The sequence below is a fragment of the Phanerochaete carnosa genome, assembly GCF_000300595.1.
Source record: "Phanerochaete carnosa HHB-10118-sp unplaced genomic scaffold PHACAscaffold_6, whole genome shotgun sequence".
Classification (NCBI taxonomy): Eukaryota; Fungi; Basidiomycota; class Agaricomycetes; order Polyporales; family Phanerochaetaceae; genus Phanerochaete; species Phanerochaete carnosa.
This window is the reverse complement of record NW_006767633.1, coordinates 610,608-635,188: the sequence shown is the minus strand read 5'-3', so window position 1 is coordinate 635,188 and position 24,581 is coordinate 610,608. Positions and strand designations below refer to the sequence as shown.

Sequence of the window (24,581 nt, the reverse complement as noted above, 5' to 3'; positions counted from 1 at the left end):
TATAGTGTATGTACGCCAATGGCGGAGAGATCTCTCGACGGGCCATGCCTTTGTAGCATTCGCTTTGTGAGATTTTATATACCAAATTTCTGCTGGGGAGAAAACAGCCTGCAAACCAACGGGTGCTTCTTCCTTAAGGACACATTCGTGTATCGTTGAACTGTTCATAATTCACACAATTAAATCAGCAGCTACTCTATCTTCATGAAGACCATCTATAGTGGAGAAGGCTTCAATCTCTTTCTTCCATCGAGTGTTACGTGAGACCTCTGCATCTGCGCGAGCCTTACCCTTCTTCCTCAAAGAGTCCCATGTCTGGTAGCCATAACGCACCCACCGAAAAAGCCTTCCTGCAGAGTACTGCGTAAGGGAGACCCTGCTCTCTCCCGAGGCAATAGCAGTATTGCCGTCACGAAGGGCTGCAGAAGGCACGAGGACAATTGAGCCAGGCGGGCACTCGATTATAAGCTTGAACTGTCGAAGAATAATGTGTCCACCTTTTGTCGGGTCAAAGGATCCACCGCACCAGACAGGGCAGATGCCGTTGGCCATATTACCAAAGTCGGCATGCTCCAAAGCGGCTGCAGAGCCAAAATTGACAGACGCAGCAGCGAACACGCTTTCGGGGTGGTTACGATGCAGGTAAGGATGCTCTTTTTCAAGGGTCCTCATATTGTTGACGTACTCGCGGTATAATTTGGGGAAGTACCACGCAAACACGCCTAGAAATCATGGATGACTCAGCTCCGGGGCGTCAAGAGCTGGACTTCCTGGCTTACTATTGCCAAAACGGATGATACGCCGAACATGCGGATTGCTGTAAAGCTCCTGCAATATCTCATGATTTCGCTTGCTGAGCTTTATATTCCCTGGTTGCTGTGGGCGGAGTGTCATTCACTACAATAGCTCAATAGATGAGGGAGCCAACCTTCTGACCTCCTCCGTACGACACTCCGGACGCCATGGTCAGGCACGAGCCATGTCGGTCTCGTTTGTTGTTGAATCTGAGCCTCGATCCAGCATGCTCCAATGCGGCAACTACGCCTGCAGTGGTGTCATCCCACGTGGGGTCTTTGGCAGGCCGTCCAGGTAGGCTCGCTAAGACGTAGTTGTCAGCGAACGTCAGGACACCTGGCGTGCTTTTGGAGGCTCAGCGTAAAGCAACAGACCCGAAAACGGGTCTACACACCATCCGTCCCACTCCAGCACCTTGAACCCTTCCTGTGCAAGCTCTTGCAGACAGAACCTTTTGCGTGACGTGGCCCCGTTGACCATTGGATCCGCCCTCGGCCCATATCAAGTCTTCGAGGGTGCGATCCATTTTGACGAACGCGATATCTTGATGTTTGAGGGAGTCAGATGACTGGATCTTCATTTCAGCCGGGTTCTTCGGCACGCTCTTGGCCGCCTCCGTCTTGCGTCTACGCCTGGCGCGTGAACGGAGCTGGGCACGGGTGAGGACTCTGCGCTCATTCGCAGTCGGCGTCTCACTTGCTGTTGGCGGCTCTTCGTTAGACATAGGTAGAGCCGAGTTAGTTATGGAGACAGTGGTGGGCACGACGTTGGTAGTGGTGGCTGAAGACAAGATTGGAGCGACCAGATTTGGGTTCTGGCAGGAAACAGGGGAGCCAGGTCCTGCGAAAGCGGCTTGCTGTTTGTTCCTCTTTCGCTTGCCCCTGCGGCACGGCTTTTTGACGACTGGTGTCACAGAAGGGGAAGGAGGCTGAGGCTGCTGGTAGTAAAAATCTATTGACAGAGAGCAGTCAGGCGATGCAGGCTCAACCATACGCAATTCAAGATTGCTGGACTTACCACGCTGAGACGGGCCTTCTTCAACATCGTCCTTGTAAACAGCGGGATATAGTGAGCCAGAGGGCGTTCCGTAGATCGAGCTCCCTTGCGACCTGAACAGATATAAGCCAGGCATATTTCATAACGAAGGACGCGTAAAAAGGCATTAAACGCGTACGAAAGGCTCTACCGTAGAGCGCGTGGTTCGGCTCAGCGGAGACGTGTCAGCTGCCACCTTCATGCAACACAGCCATCCATCTTAGCTACAGTCATGACCATCGTAGTATACGAGATTTGGTTCAGCGTGTTCAGCGACACAGAGTCACCAGAGACGAGCACCAACGCGCGAGAGTCGGCACCAACACCCACGGCGAGCCACGTAGAACACGTTGCTCGATTTCAATTCAGCGCGGTTCGCGTTCAGCCGTTGGAGAATACAATAGAATAAACTCTAACAACGGAAAAGCACTGACGTTGACTGCATGGTGCTCGGCGCCGAGTTTTCTGGAGATAGCAGTGGTAGCACTAAGCAAAGAGAGCCATCGGCGTCAAACAAGCACTTGAGCGGGCTGGCGCCCAGACATGGCTGAGGGCCGCCTGGATGACGCTCGGGGTCAAACGAGCTCAGGCCTCAGGATCGAGTACAGCGACTCGAACGCCGCACCCACCGGATCCTTGTTGTTCAGCGGCCATATGTTCTTTTGTTTTGGCGTCTCGGTTGCGGTCGATGTAGTACTGCCCCTGCGCGGCGTAGTTGAGCTTCCCTGGTGAGACAAATTCGAACGATCTGGTTCCTAAGCTGCCTGGGCCGGTTCAGCGGTGCTGAACGCACACTGCAGGCAGTCACCTTCTAGCGACCTCCTCGCTCTTCGAGGATGTAGATTTTGGCAATGAGGACGCGACGATGCTGGTATGGGTGAACTACATCATCACCTCTGTTTCCTACAACTACTTGAATATCATCGAGTGGTGCGTGAGTCGAGGCGGACCTCTTCACGGTGGTTGTGTCTGCATGTGCATGGTCACAATCTGCCATCTCGCCGGTGCGAGAGAGAATACCTCATCTCATACATCAAATTTGACGACCTGCTCGCCTCCGCCTCTCTCGATCTTCAACAGCCTCTTCGCCACACACCCATATATCGGTCGCGTGACGCCCGCGGCGGCGCCCTCTGCTTTGGCAAGCGTGTCCTTGAGCGCACCGAGCGACATCGCGTAGTTTGGCGGGCTGTTAAGCAGCGCGAGGAGCATGCACGCCGTAAGAATATGCTGGCTTGTCAGCGCAGCTGGTTGTGTACCGGTTGCGAGCGAAGATAGACTCGATGTGGAGGGTGAGTCAAGCGAGGGCGTTTGTGTCGCGAGTGATTGGAGGTGGGCACTACGGAAGAAGGCTCGTGAGCAGGTACCCATTGCCGGAGCAGTAAGCAGGGACATACATCGTCTCCTGCGCTTTTGGAGGCCGCGTGAGATCGTACTGCCGCCCTGGCATAATTGTCTCGCCAACCGTTGCCCAGATCTTCGCCTATACGTTTACTTGTCAGCGGCTCGAACACACGAATGTGTGCCACTACTTACAACAATCACCTCCAACTCGGCAGATACTTTCGTCTTCTCTCGCTTTGGTATCACGTCGGCCGCAGCCTGCACACGTCGCAGTGGCTCAGGCTGCGGTGGCGAGCGCACCATCCTGCGACTCGACTCCACAGACGGCGGCCTCTGCAACATCACAGTCACATCCTCGTCGGCCTCTGGTTCTAGCTGCGATAGTTCTGGCGGTTCATCAGGTTCTTCCACATCCTGCTCTGGCGGCTGCTCAGGCTCGATGGATGCCGAGTGCGAGCGCGAAGTAAACTGTAGCGCTCGCGAGCTAGTTCCACGCGAGCGTGGTGCGGACGCACGCGTCGGGCTCCCGAGCGACTCGGGCATGTCGCCGACGTCGATGTGCTCGTCGGTGAGCAGTTCGCCTGTGAAGTGCAACGTACGCGCGGCTGCGCCGGGTGTGTTCCAAAAGTCTTGCTCTTGTTCATCAGGTAGTGGTGCCCGTGGCTCAACAGGTACTCTTGAGGAGCTCTTGGGTCCCTTTGAAGGGCCGAGTTTGGACTTTCGAAGCAAGACTTCTTTCTGTCCCCCACGTTAGCATCATGCTACAGAAGCGGAGTAGCCAACGCACCTGTTTCTTCAGCTCGACTATTCGCGCTTGCGCCTGCGCTATCCGTCGTTCTTCTTGCTTCCCGAGACTCTTAGGTGACACTTGAGGCTGATTAGGTTCTGACACGCTGCTCTGTACTTAGTTGACGATTGAGGCCTACATGACATCATCGCACTCACTTGCTTGATCTTTTCGTTCAAACTGCGAATTTTCTCTCGGAACATTTGTAGCTGCTCAAGTATATGTTCTGCTTGCTCTTGGTATCGTGGCATGGGTCGAATGGACTGGCTACGACAAGGCAGCCCTGAGCCCCCAACCCAACAACGCAGGACGTGGACACTCACTATCTGTCGAGAAACTTCAGCGCTGCATGCGCATACACCTCTGGTTCATGCTCTCCGGGCTTCTGCCCTTCCTCTCTCTTGTAGTTCGCTGGTGGTCTTCGCAGTGGGGTCGCGATTGGCAAAGCCACGCGCGTTATCTCAGCTTTGGGACCTGGAGGCGCGTCTTCCTGCGCGACGTAAGTCGCACCAGGTTGCGAAGGTTGCACCAGGGTGAAGAGTCCGAGCTCGGAAGGGTCAATGTCGCGAATAAGGTCGCCAAGATGGGTCTGCAAGACTGCACGTGTGAAAGGGCCTGCTGATGAGCCCGACGCGACACGACCGCCTTCTTGTCTTCCCGCGGCGGTTGCGTTGGCTCGTATGGCATTTGCAAGGTGGGCGAGACGATCGACGTGTTCAGATAGCGTCGACATCGCTCTCAAATCGTCGACAGAAGGTAATGAGGAGATTGCCAGTGGAAGTTGCGGTGAGGGATGTACGCCGGCGTCAAAGAAATTTCCACAGCCTTAACCTTGGGGCTACCGCCAGCTTCTGATAGCCCAAGACTCAGGCTGCTGCAGCACCGCGACGACATTTCACGCCGGAATTAATTGCATCAATTACGGCATAAAATGACGGTTCACAGACCCGCAACGAGAGCCCGAGTGGTGTTGAGTACCTCACAGTAAGCTTGCCAGATACTACTATATAAGTGGGATTCCAGTCTGTCGCGCACACGGACTCGGAAAGGGTAGTAGATAAGGGTCCCCATCTCCGGGCAACGACGCTATCATGATGTCACTATACACGTATATGTGACTTAATACGACAATGCTCGGAATACAAGGTCTGGGTCGATGAACAAGGCGAGAGCAGGGCTCAAGTCGCTACGAGCGATCTGCACCATGTTTATGAACTACAAGCCAACGACCCTTGTCCTTGCAAGACGGTCGCTAAATGAGATGCTACTGCACAGGATACATTTCATCGAGAGCGCCAGAATATTCGTGAGCATAAAGTTCAGTCGATAATGGCCTTACTCAATGGTGCGACCCAGGATCCGGAAGTTAATAACACTGGGTGCTAAGCCGGTAAGGGAGTTGGCTCTGGTTGACGAAGACTTTCACTACATGGGAGGGCGTGGTGGAGAGGTCGAAGGGAAATCCATGCCGAACGCAGGTGCGGCCGGGAGGTAAGATTGTGATCGTAGATGTGCTGCGTCCCGATACCGTACGCAGAAGGTAGCGACATGGCAAATAGCTCTGCTAGACCAGTGGATATGCGACGGCATACGCATCCGCGCCGGGCTTGATGACCAAGGCTAACATGGGGAATATCAGGGACAAAGGGCATGTGTGATACGGTGGAGTGGTCGCTGGCGAGCACAGCAGGGCCCTCGTTAACCAACGCCGCCGTGCGTGAAGTCGTCCACGGCCACAAGTTGCAGATATCCCGGCCAGTATCGGAAAACTTAGTAGTAACTTAGAAGCCACAGCAGACAGTCCAAAATGAGAGATATCGGGGGTGCTTGGCGGCCTACAGCAGGCGGTTTCGGAGGAGAAGCGTCAACTGTACTTGTGAAGGAGGGTGTTCGGGCGCAGATCGACGAGACCGCCTCGCGTTCTTGGCAGAGTACTTCTTTCCGCGCTGTGCGGGCGGATTGCTCTCGATTTCGCGACAAACAGCCTCGAGCTGGCCCTCGGGTGCGATGTGCGTCTGCTTCAGATCCGAGGCGAGATACTTCTTCACCTGCTTCTCCAAAGGCAGACCGGTCTCCTGCTCGCACGGAATCCGAGCTTCTTCCAGCCGCCGGTCCCACCAGGTTCTCCCCTCGTCGGATTTCTTGTGCCACAGTTGTACTCGCGATTCGGGAAATCTGAGAGCCTTTTATCCTCTTCTGTTTGAGAACCAGGATAAGGTGAGACTAGAATTACATGGATTTGTTGACCAGCGGTTGCCGGAGCGGCCTTCGGACGGCTGGCGCGACTCGGACTTAGGCTCCTTCCGAGCTGGTGGCCGTTTACCACCAACCAACGACGTGGGGAGCGCGGCGATGGGGAAGAGATTCTCTGGAGTTGGACGGGATCGAGGGTGGTTTGGCGGATGCGGCCGCGAAAGAAGATCTGAGACAAGTGGGAGTGGCCTGTGGCAAACTGGTATATGTGTACGAGTGCGAGTAAAGAGGAGGTCCCGCCATTGTCGCCTCATTGTCAACAGTTGCGGGGCGTGGAGTCATTTTGATTATAGAGGTCGGTGGTGAGGACAATAGTGGAAAGCCTCGTAAAAACTTGCCCGCGGAGGTGTCGATATAATCTGCGCAAGTCTTGCAAACCAAATGAAGCGTGTTGGTAACGGGATTCCGGTACGTGGGTAGGGTCGGGCTAGAAGGATACGGGAAACGGCAGTGGGGAATGTGGACAATGAAAGTGATCGACCGGCGATGCGATGCACGGCCTGGCCCAGGCATGTTCGCTGATGGCTATGACCCCTGTGGCCCACCGGCGGAGCTTGGGAGCGGTGTTAAAAGAAGATTGAAAAAATTCTCCATGTGGTAACTTATCAGAACGCGTTGATGGTGGGGACAGGTATGGAGGGAGCCAGCCGGAAAGAGAACCCTTGGAACAAATAGTCATCGCCACAGCACAAAGTTGATGTGACTCTGCAAAAGAAACGCTCAAATGCAAGCCTTTATCAGCTACCTGTGAACGTGTTGCTTCCTGTACGGGCACGCCGCGACACCCGTAGACACGCAACCAGCCGGAGGAGCTGTGCCGCAAATCAACATTATACCTGCACGGCTGTGCCGAAAGGAACACGCACCCAGGAAATGACAGATAGGGGGATTGAGGGGTGCAGATTGTTCCGTCCAGATGACTTGGCTCACGCAGACCAGTGGCACCTGGTGAACTGCCAACATGTCACGCCGCACATCCGAGAGGTGACTACCTCCGAGACTTGTAGATCGTCCATTTTTCGAGATTGCATAAAGCAACTAAGTCCAGTGCATGCTATGCTGTCCATAACATTAGATGACAGGGCAGGGACGCGGCTCTCTTCGGCACTCGTGGGCGCATCACCACGGGCCCGTGCATACGACCCTGGTATTTGATTAGCCCGGCTTGAATTGCGACCTATATAGATTCAACTTTGATGGGAACTGTAGCAGGCTCAGCCGGAATGATACAGTATCTCTCCAAGTCTGCAAGGGCATGATTGTCGCAGTCGTGATGAAACCCTTCGGAATAGGGTACGCTCTACAAGCGCCAGAACCTGACGCCCGACGCCACGAAGGCGACGGCCTCCGCGGACTTTAGATGAGCACACCGTCTGCCATGTATATATCTCACTGCCTCAGCTCCCGGCCCCATCGTGCAAGCAGCAGGCAGGTGCTCTACTCTGACACAAATGTGATGTATTAAGTAATTTCCAAATAATAATAAAATTTGTATAGAGAGATCTGTTTAGTCACTGAAAAGGTATGAATTGTGGTGTTTTAAAAGTTCGAATCGATGATGAATGAGCCAATTTCCAATGTGCAGAGCAGAGAAACATCACCAGATAACTGGCGTAGAATAACCAGCTAACAGAGCCATGATGTTGGGGGATACAGGAGGAACAGTGTGAGAGTAAGAAAGCAAAGAATTGTCCGGCGTCGCAAAGGCAGGGGCGGCAAAGTTTGGCATAGTCGGCATGACGGGGAGCCGGATGGTCGACTGAGTAGACGACATTGCAGGTAGCACCGCGGATGGCGAAGCAAGCGGCAGCTGTGACCCAACGACCAAGCCAAACGGCCTCAGATCTTGCGCGGTGCAGAATGCGTCCTCGGGTGAGAATAGAGGAGGGAGCGCGGCGACTGGCTCGCCCAACCACTCTTTCCAGCTCTTCCACAGCTCCTCGCGCTCTTCCGCAAAGTGCAGCGCGTTCTCCGCGGACTCCTTTGTGAACCTCTTGCGGGACACACGAGTGGCGGTCAGATTCGGGTCGAAAACGCGGTCGACGCAGCAGCGTATGAGGATGCGCATCGCTTCGAGGACGAGGGGAACGGAGACAACCTTGAAAGCCGCGGTGCCGTGGTGGAACTTGTAGGCGACAGAATCTTCGGGCGCGGGGTTCTGTTCGGCACGAGAGAGCCTGTCGTAGTAATCCCGCTTCTCAGGAGAGATAAGATACCACATCTTGCCCATGATACGGAGCAGCAGGTTATTCGAGAGCGCGAAGCTGCCAGGATCCGCGAGAGCTGGGCGGTAGTCGCGCAAGAAGACAAAGTATGCATTCGACGGCCTCTTCTCCGATGGCCCTGGCTCGACTCCCTCTGCCGCAACGATGCCTTTGCGCTTGACAGCAGCCTCGTAAGGGACGTGCTTCCTGGAACGTTTGGGTTTCATAGACCGTGCGGCACCAACAGAACCCCTGTCATCCTGGAGATGAGCTTGGCGAGCAGAACTTCTTTGGGGTGTTGCCTCGGAACGTTCAGTGCCTGAGGAAGAAGTGGCGTGGCTGGCGGTTGAATGATGAGCAGCGAGGGAGCAATTGGTCTGGGGACTGCCCGAGCCGGCATTGCTCGCTTGGGAGGGGCTCAGTGATGTCTGATTTACTGTGGTAAGTACGGCACGCAAGGGGTATGTAAGATGTACGTACGATAAAGTCGAAGAAGCCGACCGTATCGTCGAAAAGCTTGGAGCAATCTAATTGCTGAGATTGAATCCCGGACCCGATGTCGCGCTGGTCATACTTCGCGTGTTGTACGTCCTGGAGGGCGGAGTCCACGTACGGCAGTGGCGGGTACGGAGGAAAAGTAGCGATGTACTGCGTCGACACGGAGGCGGGGACTTCGTTGAGAAAAGACATGGCAGGAGAGAAGGGATACGTGGGACTGGGACAGTAAGTTGAGCGAGAGGTGGACCCACAGAGCCATCTTATATACATACGCATTACACTCTTTTTTATCGTGGCCCGTTGTAGAGGGGGCGGCATGACGATACCGGTGCCGAGAAGCAAAAGACACTGCCCTCGCGTAAGTGGCATGTCAGCGCCATGGCGCCTAGAGACCAAAGGACATTTTTGCTAATTAGGCACCTTCGCCTTATGTTCCACAAGGAACGGTTACCACGGCCCAGGGTCGAGGAATCGATCGTAAGTAGGGCCACACGGCATTGCATCGGGCGGCGGACATCAGAACCAAAGCATTGACCTAAGCGACGTCGAATAAGCTTCCAATAGGGGCTACATGGCGAGAATAACATATTCATCCCTGACAATCACTGTCAGAATGGGCTTCTGCTTACGGAATGTAGGCTCCGATTATAAGGCGTAGGCCGGTGGCACACGAGTATTGTGTGCGGTAAGCGGCCTAAGATAAACACCAGCCCATGGAGAGCTCTACCGGCGATTGCTGTCGTCCTCTGTAAGATAAAGACTTCAAACCAGCATCTTGTAATGGTACATATACATCAATAATCTTCATCAGAGGGCTCACAGGATGTGTACCCCTTTCCGAGATGCGGTCCGTCGCGGCAGACAGGAGAAGTCAGAGTTCGGTGCGACCGTTCAAGCTCAAGGCCGCCAGCTGCCAGAAGAGTTCGGATTCGATGCGCAAATCAACACGTAGTCCGTCTTTGTCAGCAAGTATGGACAGAGCCTGGCGGGAACTCAGCGGCGTAAGTGAGGTGACTGTTACAAATTGATTTGGCGCCTAAAGTGGGTACTCTGAAGTCTTTCCGGCATCCTCCGACGCCACAAAGTTCCGTCCTCGATTTTCGACACCCATTCGTTCACCACGTAGAGTGGGGTGGCCGTCATCGGGTAAAAGCTCGCATATATTTTCGTCGCCGACGGTACAAACGGGCGTCATATAGCACACATCACATCGAGCGAAGCTGCACAGAATTCCCCCGGCAGAAGCTATAGTACAATAACTTTCGCAACTTCAACAAGAAATACTCAGTCGCCAGTTATACTGTACGAGTTTGAATGGGAGCAACGTCACGCGTCACAAGCCTCTCCAGGATTGTAATTTTTGGGTCTTGTCACGGAACTTTGCACCAAATCTGGGCCAAAATCGAGATAAATCCAACGAAAAATCCCCAAAATTACTGTTTTTGGCAATTTGGCGCCCGCCGTTGCTCGCGCAGATGCTGGCTTGGATGTCACACCCCGGGGTTGGTTGCTCCCATTCAAACTCGTACAGTACTCTTTTCAGATGAAAACATCACTTCCGTTGAGCAGACCCAAGAGGTCTGAACTTGGACCCAGCCTAGACAGCCTATCAGTGACCGCGAGACGCGTGCCGTCGGATTAGACCTACCAATTCCAGCGTTGTCGTAGAAGCGGCAGCTGCCCCCATTGTAGCTGCCGCCCGGGGAGCTTGCTTGACAGTTCCAAGCGAGATAGTTCACAACGCCGGCCCCTGGAAGTCGCTATCAGTGAGTGGCGGGGCGCTTTCAATCAGAGGAAGCCGCTTACAGTCACTCGAGTCGTAGCAGTAATAGAGGTCTTGGTCTGAGGTGTCAACCCTACACGCCTAGCAGCTATCGTAGGTCTACCATACTGTGTAGCCGGAGCCGATGGTGAAGGACCCGTCGTTTTGCCATTGGCTTCATGGTCGTCAGCTGAACTGTTTTTTTTAGAGACGATGAATAGTACTGTACCTCGCGAGGACTGAGCAATCTGCCGAATGCAAAGGGAAAAGTCAGTATATGGCACCAGAGGAACTTATGTGGTTGCTGACCATTTGGGTTGGGGCCTCCGATGCCTTCGTTGCAGTAAGTAGTGCACGGCGCACCACGCAAGTCGAGGTTCCTCTTTGTGAGGGATGCAGTGCCCTCGTCTCTAACCTCGGAAGTGGCACTTGTAACCACATTGGACTCACAAGTCTGCTGCGTGAAGGGAATACCATTGACTTCAATGCTCTCGACAAGGACCATGGTGCCAGGCTTGCAAACTAGGGCACAAGTGAGCGTCATAAATGTAGGCGCAGGTCGAAAGGACAACTTACAGCTAGGGGTTTTGATGGTAGTAGCGACACGCATTAAGAGAAAACGAGAAAAATCAGTGTGTGGAAAGATTCGACGTTGCAAACTGCGTACAGTTTGCCATCAATATTCCTGGAAGCAATAGCTCGTTCCATGTCAGGAACGCGTGCTGCAGCGTTTGCGTCAGACAGAGTAAGGGTACAAAGGAAGTGTCACCTCACCGTCAAGCACCTTTACGGTGTCGACAGCCGCTGCAGAAGTGAAGACTGCAGCGGAGACGAGTGAAGCAGCGTAGGCAAATGATTTCATGATGACTGATTTAGTGGATTGAGGTGCGAAGCAAGTGTGGGGCACTTGATGAAAAGAGGCTAAAATGCAGCTCCTTTTATACCCTGCTAGCTTCAGAGCGGGTGCCTTCCCGCAGCAACTTGAAGTGGTTTGTAGACCAGATTTTGGTATAAACCTTGTTGGAGCCTTGTCGGCACGTTCGTCGGAGCTATGGTGTCGGCGCAGAGGACGCATTGACTCTGGAAAAGGCTCCTTCCAGACGAGATCTGACCTCTACAGACCTCTTTGGTGCGCCTTCACCAACCACCGTGCTCCTTCGGCGTCTCTGAAGCGCCCCTTGTCAATAGCTGCCGTCTTCTGCTTGATGGCTGCTGTCAACGGGGCGTCTGTAGCGATCGCCTACGAGACTGGTTGCCCAATGCTGCGCCGGACGCCAACAAATTGCCTCCGATCTGTAACTGCGAACGCAGATTTCGTTGAGGGAAGGCATCCAATAAAGGATAAAGCTATTCCTACAAAGCGTCAGCAATGCTCCAGGGAGACGGTCAATATTGCATCAGTTTTAGATGTACCACTTAGCGCTCTGGACGTAATGCCACTGCAGAACACATCGACGAAGTCTTCGGGTGGTACGAACACCATATACAGCGTACGAACATCGCGCACTCACCTACGAGTAAATGGAGTTGTACCTAAAAGCGAGCGTTGGCTACACGAGCGCTGATGAGTCTATTGCCCGTGACTGAGCTTCAAGTTGTCTGGCAAGAACATCAATCATGACATTTCTCCTACGGCATGAGCCACAAGAACGCACCTCAAGTTCATGATAAGGGGGCTCACAGGATGACCGGCGACGTCACCCATGTACAGCCATCGTTATTATGTCCACCGATGAGTTTCCTACAGGTGGACTGTGTCAAGTATACAACAATGGTCCATCATATTTATATTATGGAAGTGCATGGTGCAATATAGGTTACGATAGCTGCCTCGTGAATGCAGGACACCTGGACAGCCATATGACCATTAAGATTCATGAGACCCGGGGTTTCGCAACAAGCGGCGCAATTCACGGAAGCCAGTGGGTCCACGAACATCTAGCTAACATAGAATCAGCGTAGACACAGAAAAAAGGAAGAGGTGTAAGACTTGTGTTAGGCGGTTGGAAGGAATTTTGCCTGAGCATTGGGGCTCCATTACTTGAGTTTAAACTTGAACTTCGTTCGACTGGCAACCCCGTTATGTGCCTTTCGAGCTGCCAAGTTTCCCCTCTGCAGAGGAAGCTAGTAGCTTTGTAACAGCTGCAGTCCCGCAATATCCTGAGCATGACATTTCTGAAACGACGAGGACTTCGTGAAAGCTGAAGGCACGAGCTGCACATTAGCGCCCGCTCGCGAAGGAGCCCAGGCAGGAAAGACACATCAAATGATGCTGATCGCCATCGTGACCACGACATCTGTTAGTCCGCTACCCATCACAAGTTCAGGACGGCTATGGGCCAGAGGAACTGGAAGGTAACTCCCAGAGAGAGAGAAGCCGAATGCTCTGCCGACTCGACGTCAACTTGAATAGCAATGCAAGAGAGCTGCATGTCAGCCACAACTTAGCAGAGGCGAAGTTCAGGCAACAATGCAGGTAGTATCGAACCCTAGACTGTCTGCAGAGTGCACTTTTGTACATACTATATCACAGCGTGATCATAGGCACAATATGACATGAAATGCCTGAGACGGCCCTCGTGATATTGTGAAAATCACCGTGCTTAACACCGCGTCAGAAAGGTGACAAAGGCATTCGGGGGGCGGAAGGAGATTGTCGAGTTGGATCCACACTCAACAGAAGCTCCGTGTGTGTATGCAAATACACCAACAAAAACTTCCGCGTGTAGATAAGAAGATGTTGAGGTGAGCACAGCTACAGCTGCCAGTAACTTAGCCTGCAGAGATCTAGAACTGGTACGGAATTGACGCGAGCGGACACGAGGCAGGAGAAGCACGCGACGAGTCACTGTGATAATTGGAAGTACAGTTAATACTGACTGCGCTCAAGGGCGCAGAGCCCTGGTACTCGAGTTCAACGCTATCGTGTGCCGTTCAGGTTATCGAGTGGGATCTTGTCTGTTGATGTGGATGCAGACATCTCTACAAGACAATATTAATCTCGCAGCGTACTGGAGTCTGACTATGGGAAGTTAGCAAGGGCATCGTAAAAGTTGAAGGCAAAAGACATGACATGTAGCCTGGTTAGAATTGCAAGAAAAGAGAGGAACAGAAAAAGAAAAATTGATGCTGCATCAGCCACGAGCTCGTTGGCTCGACCCATGGACGGCATTCAGGTTGCGATTCTGCGCATTTCATGCCCTAGTGCATCAGCAATATGTACTATGACGTGAAATGCCTGAAGCGGTGAATAGTTTACCGAAACGATTCAGTGAATCTCGTCTCTTCAGGAAGATAGTCAGAGGATCTACAGAAAAGTAGACTACGCTGGCAGAACGGAGGCTGGCAGGTCGTGTTCGTATCACGAGAACATCTTAGATATATGTCAGATTTCAAAAATTGCCAAATGAGGGTGAGTATGATGCCGACATTAAAAACGGAACGAAGACAATAAAAAATTCAGATTGTGTATAAGAAAGGACATATTTTCCACAGCGAGTACAAGGCCGCCTTGTACTCAATGTGGAAAATATGTTCTTCCCTTGACTTAGCACAAGACGTCGGCTTGGCTTGCCTGGTCTCAACGTACGCGTCGTCACCGCGGGGCGCATACGAAATTTCATGTCGTGGATTGTGCTTCTGTACATTTCATGCTTTAGCACATAGGTCCATGCACTGTGACATGAAATTCCTGGAGCCATGTTGTACTGAAACAGTGCGACGAGTTTTCCATCGTCTCGAGAGGATACTGCGGGGGAAGGTTGGGGTGCGAAAGGGTGGCTGGTAGGTCGGGTCGTATCACACATCTTATAAATACAATAGATCACAACGATTGCCAAATGGGGTTAAATATCGTGCTGACATTAAGAACGGAGCGAAGCGTACAGACGACTAACTAGTTTCCACATTGAGTACAATAGATAAATAAACTCGGCACAAGGCATTAGCTTGGTCAGCCTGAAACTAACTTGCAATGTATGACACGCGTTCTTGAGGTACGCATTGTCACGGCGAGGAAAAAATATAATTTTACGTCATGTGCATGGTGTAACATGCAGGAACGTACGACGTCGGGGCCAAATATTGTTCGCCAACATTTGCCAGTGCCCCGACTTCGACGATCTGCTCCATCTCGGAGACACCTGAGGAGTCGGGAAGGACTCCACATCGCATGTGCCACTCGGGAAGACGAGACTGGGCTGCGAGGGAGTCGTAGTTTGAGGTGGATGGGCCTGCAGCGGCCGGCGACGGCAAATGCAGCACGTCCCCAGCCGGCGACGCAAGGGTTGCCTGGTGAAAGCCGTGCATGGTGGACGGGTCAGTGGCCTGGGGGAGATGACCGCCGGTCGGGGGTGCGTTCCAGACGTCGGGGGCGAAGTCAAACGGGAATTCGAAGCCAGGCGAAGTGTGGCCGCCTTGAGGGACCTCGAAGCCGACGTCATCGATCGTAAAATCGGCCTGAGTCGCGGGATATGTGGGCAGCCCGAACGGCATCAGCGACGCCGGATGCCATTTAGGGAGACTATACAGAGAAGGGACCTCGGCGCCGTAAGGCACCTGAGGCGCATACATCGGGTCGCGGCCTCGGCTGACGTCTAACCCAGAAGGGGGCTGGTAGAGGCGCTCCATGGAGAAGTCATAGTCGTCTGCCGGAAAGTGCCCATCGCGCGGGATAGAATCCTCGAGTGGGCGGGCGAGCAACAGACGCTCGAGGGCGGCTATGTCGAAAGTGTCGTTTTCGATACTGGTGGTAGCAGCACGCCACGGCGAAGAGACCATCAAGGAAGGGTCAACGGAACGACGGGAAGCCAAATTCAGCGTAAGTGGAAGCTTGCGACGGTTATTCCTGGCTCGAGACGACACGCTAGTCGTCTTCGCACTGTCCGGCCGCTCTGTCTTCTTTGCCTTCTTTGCCTTCTTCGCCATCTCGCTCGGCTCTGACCTCCTCCGCCTCTTCTTTTCCTTGACCTCGTCGGAGGGACCTTCAGGCACAGTGGGACCAAGCTCCACAGGGCAAATGGCGTCGATGAATCTGTGGAGAGCGTCGTCGAGGTTCGGGGCAATCTCCTCTGGCTCGAGACCCTCCACAAGGTACTCTTTCGCGTGGCCTTCGATTGGGCGTCCAGTCTCCTCCAGACACCTCTGTCGCGCCGTGGCCACGCGTTGCTTCCATAGCGTTTTCTCCTCTTGTGAGAACTGCCTCCAGATGTGGCCCGCCATTTGTGAAAGCCGAGCCTGGGGTAGGTACTTCGGCACCAGGTCCAAAAGATGTCTTTTCCAGAACATGAACGCGTTCAGCGGTGCGCTGTGGCCTTTCTTCTGCGATACTGGTGCCGCTGCCGGAGGTGATTCGGCGTTGACGGGGCACGAAGGCGTACTAGGTTCGTCGCAGTGCGGGCCCGCGAGGACGTGTAGGGTCCGGTAGGAGGGGCGAAGAGATCGTGGAGGCAATGATGGGACGTCCGGGCGCGGTGGCGGCAGACTAAGGTCGTTATTGGCGTTGGTGGCCTGTCGAGCTGGGCCTTCGTTGGAGCGGGAACGGCGAGGGACTTCTGGCCTTAGCAAGTTATCGTTAGACATTGTGCCGTGGATAGCTCTCAAGGAAACAAAAGTTGTTGGGTATGGGATGCTTTCGGCGGGGTCCAAGTTCGAAAAATTCTGGCAGAGACGAATTGTGGCCTCGATGTGGTCGCAGGTTGACGATATATAAAGAGGGCAGCGAGCCCGCCACTCCAAATGAGGCATGTCAGACTCGAAGTTACGGTACGTGAATGGCTAACGATACACTGGCGGTGATATGACGGTGGGAAATCACGGAGACAATGGAACTCACCAACCACGTTGCGAGGAAAGAGTATGTCGGGGCGCCCGGGGTTCTGGATCGCCCGCTGACGGATCGAAGCGCAGGCCCGCTGCTGTGCCACCCCCCCTCCGCAGTTGATGATGATAAGCCCCTTGGCAAGCTAGACATGTTTGGAGACAAATATCTAGATTAGAAAACTCTCCTCGTGCTACTTGCAACACTCGCCGAACCAATCGAGTGGAGATCACTAACTGAAACGGGCAGCTGTGATACAAACCGCCCGCCACTCATAGTGATATCACGCCGGTTGAGCAATACGGAAGGGCGGCTCATGTGTGATGTGACATAGGTATCTTCGGATGAGGACACGCCTAGATCGAAGTTGCAAATGGTGAATGCCATTCGGCGGCTGACAAGGGCCTTTGTATGCACGAGGATAAGGGATGTGCGAGAATGTGGACGGTTTGTAGGTGTTCACGTACACATCTTGATGATCTAATGCGTAACGTCTTCGCCGACGGCCTGTCTCTGTCATCTCAGTCTTGAAAGTGAACGACTGACGTAACACGAGACCTACGTACGATGTTATAGTCCTCTGTGACATAGCGTTTGCTCAGGGTTACCAGTACATCTTTCTCCTCATCTGATGTTAGAGAGCTTGCGCCGCTTCTATTCTGGTATCTCATCGCAGGAACCGACCTGGCTGCGCAACAGGGCTCGCAGACCCCGCAGGTCAGCAGTTAATCTGTTACTAAAAGAATGTGTAGTTTAAGTTCACGTTAGCCAGAGAGTAAGCACATCGTAAACATACCGAGCATTCGTATATCGCAGTTGCATGGCTCGTGCGGGGATCGTAGAAAGATGTCCTCAGGTCCAGATCGCCAATAAATTAAGCGGTAAGTGCAGGCAAAAGACGAGCAAGGCATAACATAGGCAAAAGACGGGTAAGTCACGGATTTCGAACCATGGGTATAGATAGGCGATCCTGGTCGGGTTTGTCTGGGCTTGCTGGTGTGCAGGACGAAGGGCGCCGAAGCCTAGAAAAGGAAGGAGGCGCATCAGACCAATTTCTGAGTGACGTTGCATTTCCCAACCTTGCTTTCCCACCCAGACTTGCAGCTACCGTCCACGACGGCGGGTGCTGTCAGCTCCTTCAGCAGCCAGCTTTGTGGCGGCGTGGGGAAAGATGTACACGGCTTGGGTCAGGCGAGTGTCTCGCTTGAATACGCATGAACGCTCAAGACTGGTTTCTTCCGGAACCTCAGGCCACATGTTCACTATCCTCGTCAGGGTCAAACTTCAAGCTCGTACTCATACTCAGGACGCTATCCTCTCGCTTGGCTCTGCAAGCTTCTGGCATCACAGCAAACTTCTTTGATATGTTCGTGACCAGGACTGCCATTCGTCATCACGTCTTCGTCCGGCGACCGCCATAGCAGCTGCTCCCTTCGACGTCTCGATGCGAAACTCTCGACCAATTTGTACGCCGCTGCGAAGCGCGGCCGGGCCACGAGTGCTCACTCTATGGTCACGACTCTGCATCGTTCTGACCCCCAGGCAGGTGTGAGGAAGCTTCGCCAACGCTTCCTCGACTCGGACATGCGCTTTGCCGGGTCCGAGCCCTGCTTCTCATGCACACGACTCCGCACCGTCTGCACCCGCCCGCCAGTGTCCCTGTACAGCGAATGCATTCTGTCGGCTAAGTGTATGGGCACCAAGCGTCCGCGCTCCCCGTTCCGGGCGTCCCCTTCTCGGACCGGCAGCGGCGGGAGACGGCGCACCCGGCACGTGATGGCCTCCTGCAGTCCGGCAACACTGTCCGAAGGCGGTCCGTTTCGAGGATCGAGTGCACTCTTAAAGCGGGCCACCTGGCCCGGGATGGGGAAATCTGGCTAGCTTCACCACCCCTCGACGATTACCACTAGCCAGCGAGGTTCGACAGACATGGCAGGACACACCAACGGGGTGAACGGCGTTGCCGGTTCTCGGGTTCTCAAACCTGGTATCTACGCACCGATACCCACCTTCTTCGTGCCAGATACAGAGGATCTCGGTGCGTCAAACATGCTCTAGCTCAAATTGCACGAGTAGCCCTGACTTCATATCTCTTAGACCTCGAATCCTTTGCCGCGCATGTCGTGCGACTCGCGAAGGCTAACGTCCGCCCGCTTATTGCAGGCTCAATGGGCGAGGGCATTCACCTCACACACTCCGAGCGAGCGGTCCTTATCAAGACGGCGCGTAAGGCTCTCGACGATGCAGGCCTGCCTGACGTGCCTGTCATTGCGGGGACCGGGACCGGGAGTACGCGCGAAACGATCGAGCTCTGTCACGAGGCCGCGGCGGCAGGCGCTGACTACGTTATCGTCATTACGAGTGGATACTTTGCTGGTGCGCTCACAAGGGACGCTCTGAAGGCTTACTTCGTCGAGGTGGCGGAGAAGAGTTCGCTCCCCGTGATCGTCTACAACTGTACGCCTGTCGTTTCCGCTGCTTTCCGAGCAGATCTCTGACATGCCGAGCAGATCCCGGGGCTAGTGGTGGCATTGATCTCGACTCTGACCTGATCACTGAGCTTGCTGAACAATGCCCAAACCTCTGCGGTGTAAAACTCACGTACGCACCCCATTCTGCGGCGTGTTGCATGGCCAATTGCTGACGTTCTCCCGCTGGCGGCAGGTGCGGAAACGTAGGCAAGCTTACGAGGATCTGTGCGACTGTCTCGGAGCAGAGTTTCGTGGACCTGTACCCTCGGAAGAACCCGAACGCGCCCTTCCTCGTCCTCGGAGGTTTCGCAGACTTCATCGTCCCGTCGGCCTTCGCCAACGGGCACGGCGCCATCATCGGCCTTGCCAACGTCGCGCCGGTACGCCTTTCCATCCATCTATCCCCCGCGTCTCAGACCTCGCTGACCTCGCGTTTCTACAGTACACCTGCGCACGCCTGTTCGAGCTCTCCGCCGCGGCGCTGTCCGACCGCGCCGTGCTCGCTGAGGCTCAGCGGCTCCAGGGCATCGTCGCCAGGGGCGACTTCACCATCGCCAAGGCGTCCATCTCCGGCACCAAGTTCCTGCTCGAGAAGCTGTACGGTTACGGCGGCCTCCCGCGCAAGCCGCTGCCGCCCATCAAGTCTGAGGCTGCCCAGGCGCTCTGGGAGCATCAGCACGTCAGGGACCTCGTCCAGATTGAGCGCGAGCTCAGCGGGAAGCTGTAGACAGATTGAGAGAAAGGTCGTCCGACTTGGAACTACAGTATGCTTAGAGTCTGCGATTTGGTTTATCGTTCTTGCATTATACTTCATCTGCCATTACAGCTGTATTAGTACGCGGCCATACATCTTTGTTGAAGACACAGGAGTATTCGCGGAACACGTTGGCGGGAAGAGCCCGACGTATGCCCAGAGATTGTGCCGAAGCGTTTGCTCGCGAGAGTCTTGAGTGACACGTTGCATGAAGAGATCTCGGAACGGCCGTCGTGGCCTCCGAATCCCAACAACCTTAAGACCACGAGCCGTCCATTCATTTGTCGAGGAGAATGAGATGTATTACGAGCCCAGACACGTGAAACGCGAAATAGATATGCAAAGGATGGGACGAGGAGATGAAGGAAAATGACGAAATCGGGCACGAGCCACATTGGGATGAGATGGAGATTAGGCGGGGATCCAGGCAGAGACGATGAAACAGGAGACAGTGGGTAGGTACGGGTAGGGGACGAAGTGGACGAAGGAGAAAGGCCGATACGATAGAGGATAAGTACCCATGCGCGCACGCAGTGCACTACCAGAATTAGTGTTACATCTTAATACAGGAAACGAGAAGGAGAGGACTGGGAACGAGACCGGGTAGCCGACGAATGCGCGTATGTGGCAAAGAGAAATAGGAGGAGAAATGGTGACCGGAGACGAGACAGGACGCGTAGATGGTCGGATGGATGCGATGGGGACGATACATGGGGGAGATGTGGGACCGCACGATACAATGCGAGTGGTATGTGATGAGTGTTCGATACACGTATGCAAGAGACCAGACCAGATATAAGATCCCGTTATATACGGGTGTGGCCAAGTGAATGAGCCGTCTATAGAGTGGGTGGTGTGCGGGTGATTAGAGGATGAGTGTGGACCCGGATATGCAAGATGCAGGTATGTCAATGCTTGGGTACCGGACGAGATGAATCGTTAGGTCGTCTGTGGTCGTCACGACCGCTTTGTCCTCGTCTTCTTGGTCTCAGTCGGTATGGCAGCGGCTTTCTTCGGTAACAAGGGTTCCTCTTCGACGTGCAGGGCCTTCTTGGCGGGCTTGCGCACGCGTCCACTCGAACGAACGGGGGCCTTCTCGCTGTCGACAGCGTCAACGTCCTCCTCCTGCTTAGCCTTGCCCTTTCCCTTTCCCTTGTTGATGCCCTCACCAGAATCTGGCTCGACGGCGGTATCGCCGCCGGAACCGGTGTCACTAACCGCCGTACTCGAGCCCGACGAGCTGGAGGACGACCGGGCGCGCTTGAGGGGAGGACGTGGCTCATCCACTGAAGCAGGAGCCGAAGATATAGGCGAAAGGGTGTCAGGAAGAGACCCGATCTCTGTCATGGGAGTCGAGGCGGCGGAAGGAGTAGGGTTCTTCTTGTTTGCCTGTCGAGTGGAGCGACGTGTCGGTTCGGGCGACGGCGCAGCCATCTGGTGACCAGCGGAACGATTAGTCGCAGATTCGACCTCTAGAGTGCTAGCTGGAGGCAGCTCAGCACCTATGAGCTCAAGTTTCGTGACCTTGTCTGCGTGGATGTTCTCTGCAGGGGCATCAGGCGCCTCGATGATGTCAGGTTGTGGCATGGGAGCAGTCGGGACCTCAGCTTGTTCAGCATTCTCCTTCTCGTTCGCCTTCGCTGTCCTCGTCCGTTTCCTAGGGCGTTCTTCCAGCTCGCCTGTGGCGCCAGCCTGCGCCTGGGAGATAGCTGCGGCGTTGGCCTGAGCCTTGCGCTTCCGAAGGAGCATACCGTTGTCGACCTTCTTGCCCTCTTTCTTTGTTGGGAAAAGAGATGCTTGTAGGCCGTCAACAAGCCAAAGGTTCTCTTGGATGCCTAGCCAGCCGACTGGGGACTCGATTGGGCACGGCGACAGATCTGGCATATATTAGGCTACAAGAAAGGGAAAACAGCCTGAAGCACTCACCGATGACCTTCTGAACACGCTCTGCGGTCTTCTGCGCGGGATCCCTTCCCCAGAATGCGAAATGTTTAGGATGCTTGGGATGGTGGAGGACCTTCAGTGCCGCAAGAGCGAAAACACAATCGCTCTGGTATTCGTCCAACTTTGCTCCCACATCTAGGACCTCGCTCACGGTCTTCTCTTTGATCCCTTTCTTCCACCACGCCTCAATCGGGGGCCTGCGACCCTCTGCGGGAGAAATGGTAGGCATCCTCGCGATGTAGAGTTCGACGAAGGGGTGCCTGATGGTGATCTTGCCATCGTTCTGAAGACCAGGGACGATTTCGACGCGACGGGGCTGTATGTATTTCTTGTAATCTGAGCTGAGAATGTCGGGAAGAGGTCGGGGCTCGGAGGAATCAACAAAGCCGACGTGCTTGCGGGGTGAACGGCGCACCCAGTGTTCGCCACGAGATTCGCTCATTTCTATCTGGGAATGTGAACTGGACGGAAAGCGAATAAATTCCACGAGGGCCATCGCTGTGTTGTGATTGTGTGCGTCGGTGTCTATGTGGCTAGGCTGTGTGGTTTGGTGTGGCCCCCCGTGGCAGGGAGGGAAAGTAGATGTCTGGAAGCGTGCTGTATACTCTGGGCTGTTCTTCCGCGCGGTGCTCCTAGTGTGCAAGAGGTACTCTTTATGCGGAGAATCGGGGGTTAGTTCCAAGTCTCATCGGGGGAGTTGCTGCCGACCCACTTACGTCCGGGCTCGGGGTGTCCGACTAACGCGCTCGTGTGCTGCAGGGTCCGCGGGACGTGCAAGACAATACGCAAAGCGTCGGGGGCGGCGAGCGGGAGGTAGTCTGAAGGTGATGGATGTGGGAGAGGTGAAAGGCCACGAGAGGCTGTCAAAGTCCCATTAAGCGTGCACTCAGGTGGCCCACGTCCTGTCCCAATTCAGCAAGTTCTGACCACCTCGGACATCAAATATTTTCTTTATCTCATCTTTCTTGATTTTCTGCAACCTCTTCACGCGATTCGATGCAAATGCCATTCCTCACGACGACCTATGAACAGTGCCATGCTATTTCGCTAATTTATTGCTTAGTTTCCGCAACAACATTCCTGCAGGCAGGCCGCCTGATCTAATCTTATCTAACCCAAATGCATCGTCTATATTGGCCGGTCCGGGGCGTTGGCCTCATGCATCGCGCGTGAACAGCTCAAGGCAAGGATGTCCTTCCTTCTATCCGATTATCTGCAGGAGTTACACAGTGCATGGGCGAGCGTCGCGAACGTCGACCGCGCACAAAGTCGACGCACTGAGGGACCTGCAGATGCCTCCGTCCGCCGATGAATCTCGAGATACCGCCGGCTCACTTCCGATCGTGACGTCAACCAGACCGCGGTCATGCTCACATTTACCTCCGCGCATTAGCCTCGCTGCCTCCGCACCGCGCAATTAGCTCACTATCGCACAGAGACGGAACGTGCCTCGCAGCCCCGACTTGCGACGGCCGACGCGTTCGCTCTCGGTGGTTGTGGAGGTGCGCCAAGCAGCGGTACGCGGCCAGACTTCGGACCTACCTGCAAAGCTTGAATAAATTCGGGTCGTCAGCCAGAGCTCGATATGGCACGTACCAGCGATGTTCGCCCGGATCGACGACTTGATCCTCGTCGCGGGCTGAAAGAGCGTGGCTACAGGTGGTTGGACTTAGAAACAACATTGGCTACCGCTGGGTGCCACTCGCAAGGCCCAGACCTTGAAGCTGTGCTACAATGCCCCGGGGGACACCGGCCTAAGGGCAAAAAACAGGGGTGGTAAATGGGAATGTAAGTATTTTGAGCATACAGGACCACACTCTCTCTGTACAGCATGTCGTACTCAGAGACTACAGAAGCTGATTGGGCAACGCGCCTGTGAGAGCTAAGATGAGCGCGGGGGGGTCGAGCCGATCAACCTTCCCCTAGCATTGCCACCGTGAGAGCCATGAATGAAGTGGGGTTGCGGGTCGATGCCACGGCTCTATCCAATGAGCCGTCCTTCCAAAGTCCAGAGAGGTAAATCTGGTCATTGCGAGCGACGAACATGCGGTGATGTTGACAGCAGCCACCAGTGTCCAGAGTGAGGTCGGGCCAGACAAAGTCAGTTGATTTGTCGTCTTGCCTTTCATCCTGGGTTAAGTCCACGCAGAACATCCAATGTCGCATGCATGACCCGTGAGCAGAGGCCAAGCTTGTGCCGGCGCGAATGTATGAGTCTTGCCAGAGCTGCGAGTGATACGGACCCTGGACTGGTTCCGTAAGTTATTAATCAAAATGTAAATTCACTCCTTCCATCTATGTTGGGCTGCTTTCAGGTGTGGGAATGGTCGCGCAGAGAACGAAGCGAAGACATTACGCATGCTTGGCGGAAGTCCTGGTAGCAGTGGAGGCGCCGAGATCACAGCAGCCGCCATCTGACGCGCCCTTTCCATTTTTGACTTCATCGGCGCCAGCACATGCCGCGTCATAGCTCTTTGTCCTGAAGCTTTCACGATGTCCCCGCTAGTTTTCCGTTGTGTGTCCTCGAAAGTCGCGGGAATATCACTACTTTGATATGTTTCTGTATCGCCGTCTGTATATGAGAGGCTCAATAGCCTCAACGGCACATGACGTGGTTGAACGGCTCTAGTACTACTGTAACTGTCAACTTGAACTTAGCTTCAAATTACAACTCAGGTTGCTGAGATTCTGGCCTTTCGAGCTCGGTGGATGTTAGTTCGGCTAATCTACTGTGAATCTCGCATTTTCCTGTGCTCTTGCGTTGATCCTGCACTATTTCTAAATACCAGCGAATACTCTGGCTGAACTCGGGCATACGAGCTGCACCCCAAACTTTGAGCCCATACATGTTCAATAGTAATACCAATTATAAAGACATTACTAGGATAGCGGGGCTCTTACCCTCAGCGTAAGATG

At 54.2% G+C, this 24,581-nt stretch overlaps 8 protein-coding genes across 8 annotated transcripts; 1 reads left to right on the top strand and 7 right to left on the bottom strand.

The window, feature by feature from the left end:
* Nucleotides 1-171: 171 nt before the first annotated feature.
* On the bottom strand, nt 172-723 carry PHACADRAFT_98316 (uncharacterized protein; the record flags this gene model as incomplete). The annotated part of the gene is made up of 1 exon (XM_007396670.1): nt 172-723. A coding segment is annotated over one exon (552 nt), but the record flags the coding sequence as incomplete, so codon positions are not given.
* A 1,724-nt stretch (nt 724-2,447) lies between these two features.
* Nucleotides 2,448-4,745, bottom strand: PHACADRAFT_145606 (uncharacterized protein). Its single transcript, XM_007396669.1, has 6 exons — nt 4,285-4,745; nt 4,120-4,228; nt 3,962-4,072; nt 3,367-3,912; nt 3,228-3,313; nt 2,448-3,169 (listed from the first exon to the last, which is right to left on the bottom strand). Exons 1-6 carry the CDS (start codon nt 4,692-4,694, stop codon nt 2,857-2,859), a joined length of 1,575 nt encoding a protein of 524 aa, XP_007396731.1. The 5' UTR covers nt 4,695-4,745; the 3' UTR covers nt 2,448-2,856.
* Nucleotides 4,746-7,717: 2,972 nt separating this feature from the next.
* On the bottom strand, nt 7,718-9,133 carry PHACADRAFT_209855 (uncharacterized protein). Its single transcript, XM_007396668.1, has 2 exons — nt 8,899-9,133; nt 7,718-8,846 (listed from the first exon to the last, which is right to left on the bottom strand). The coding sequence occupies exons 1-2, from the start codon at nt 9,106-9,108 to the stop codon at nt 7,812-7,814; spliced, it is 1,245 nt and encodes a 414-aa protein (XP_007396730.1). The 5' UTR covers nt 9,109-9,133; the 3' UTR covers nt 7,718-7,811.
* A 1,438-nt stretch (nt 9,134-10,571) lies between these two features.
* On the bottom strand, nt 10,572-11,201 carry PHACADRAFT_122718 (uncharacterized protein; the record flags this gene model as incomplete). The annotated part of the gene is made up of 5 exons (XM_007396667.1): nt 10,988-11,201; nt 10,908-10,926; nt 10,808-10,853; nt 10,723-10,780; nt 10,572-10,666 (listed from the first exon to the last, which is right to left on the bottom strand). Coding segments are annotated over exons 1-5 (414 nt in total), but the record flags the coding sequence as incomplete, so codon positions are not given.
* Nucleotides 11,202-13,904: 2,703 nt separating this feature from the next.
* Nucleotides 13,905-14,441, bottom strand: PHACADRAFT_257605 (uncharacterized protein). Its single transcript, XM_007396666.1, has one exon. The coding sequence runs from the start codon at nt 14,377-14,379 to the stop codon at nt 14,071-14,073; it is 309 nt and encodes a 102-aa protein (XP_007396728.1). The 5' UTR covers nt 14,380-14,441; the 3' UTR covers nt 13,905-14,070.
* A 102-nt stretch (nt 14,442-14,543) lies between these two features.
* On the bottom strand, nt 14,544-16,284 carry PHACADRAFT_185018 (uncharacterized protein). Its single transcript, XM_007396665.1, has one exon. The coding sequence runs from the start codon at nt 16,256-16,258 to the stop codon at nt 14,708-14,710; it is 1,551 nt and encodes a 516-aa protein (XP_007396727.1). The 5' UTR covers nt 16,259-16,284; the 3' UTR covers nt 14,544-14,707.
* A 2,107-nt stretch (nt 16,285-18,391) lies between these two features.
* PHACADRAFT_257602 (uncharacterized protein) lies at nt 18,392-19,844 on the top strand. The gene is made up of 5 exons (XM_007396664.1): nt 18,392-18,534; nt 18,594-18,953; nt 19,007-19,097; nt 19,161-19,347; nt 19,410-19,844. The coding sequence occupies exons 1-5, from the start codon at nt 18,426-18,428 to the stop codon at nt 19,692-19,694; spliced, it is 1,032 nt and encodes a 343-aa protein (XP_007396726.1). The 5' UTR covers nt 18,392-18,425; the 3' UTR covers nt 19,695-19,844.
* A 995-nt stretch (nt 19,845-20,839) lies between these two features.
* Nucleotides 20,840-21,624, bottom strand: PHACADRAFT_257601 (uncharacterized protein; the record flags this gene model as incomplete). The annotated part of the gene is made up of 1 exon (XM_007396663.1): nt 20,840-21,624. A coding segment is annotated over exon 1 (755 nt), but the record flags the coding sequence as incomplete, so codon positions are not given.
* Nucleotides 21,625-24,581: the final 2,957 nt, after the last annotated feature.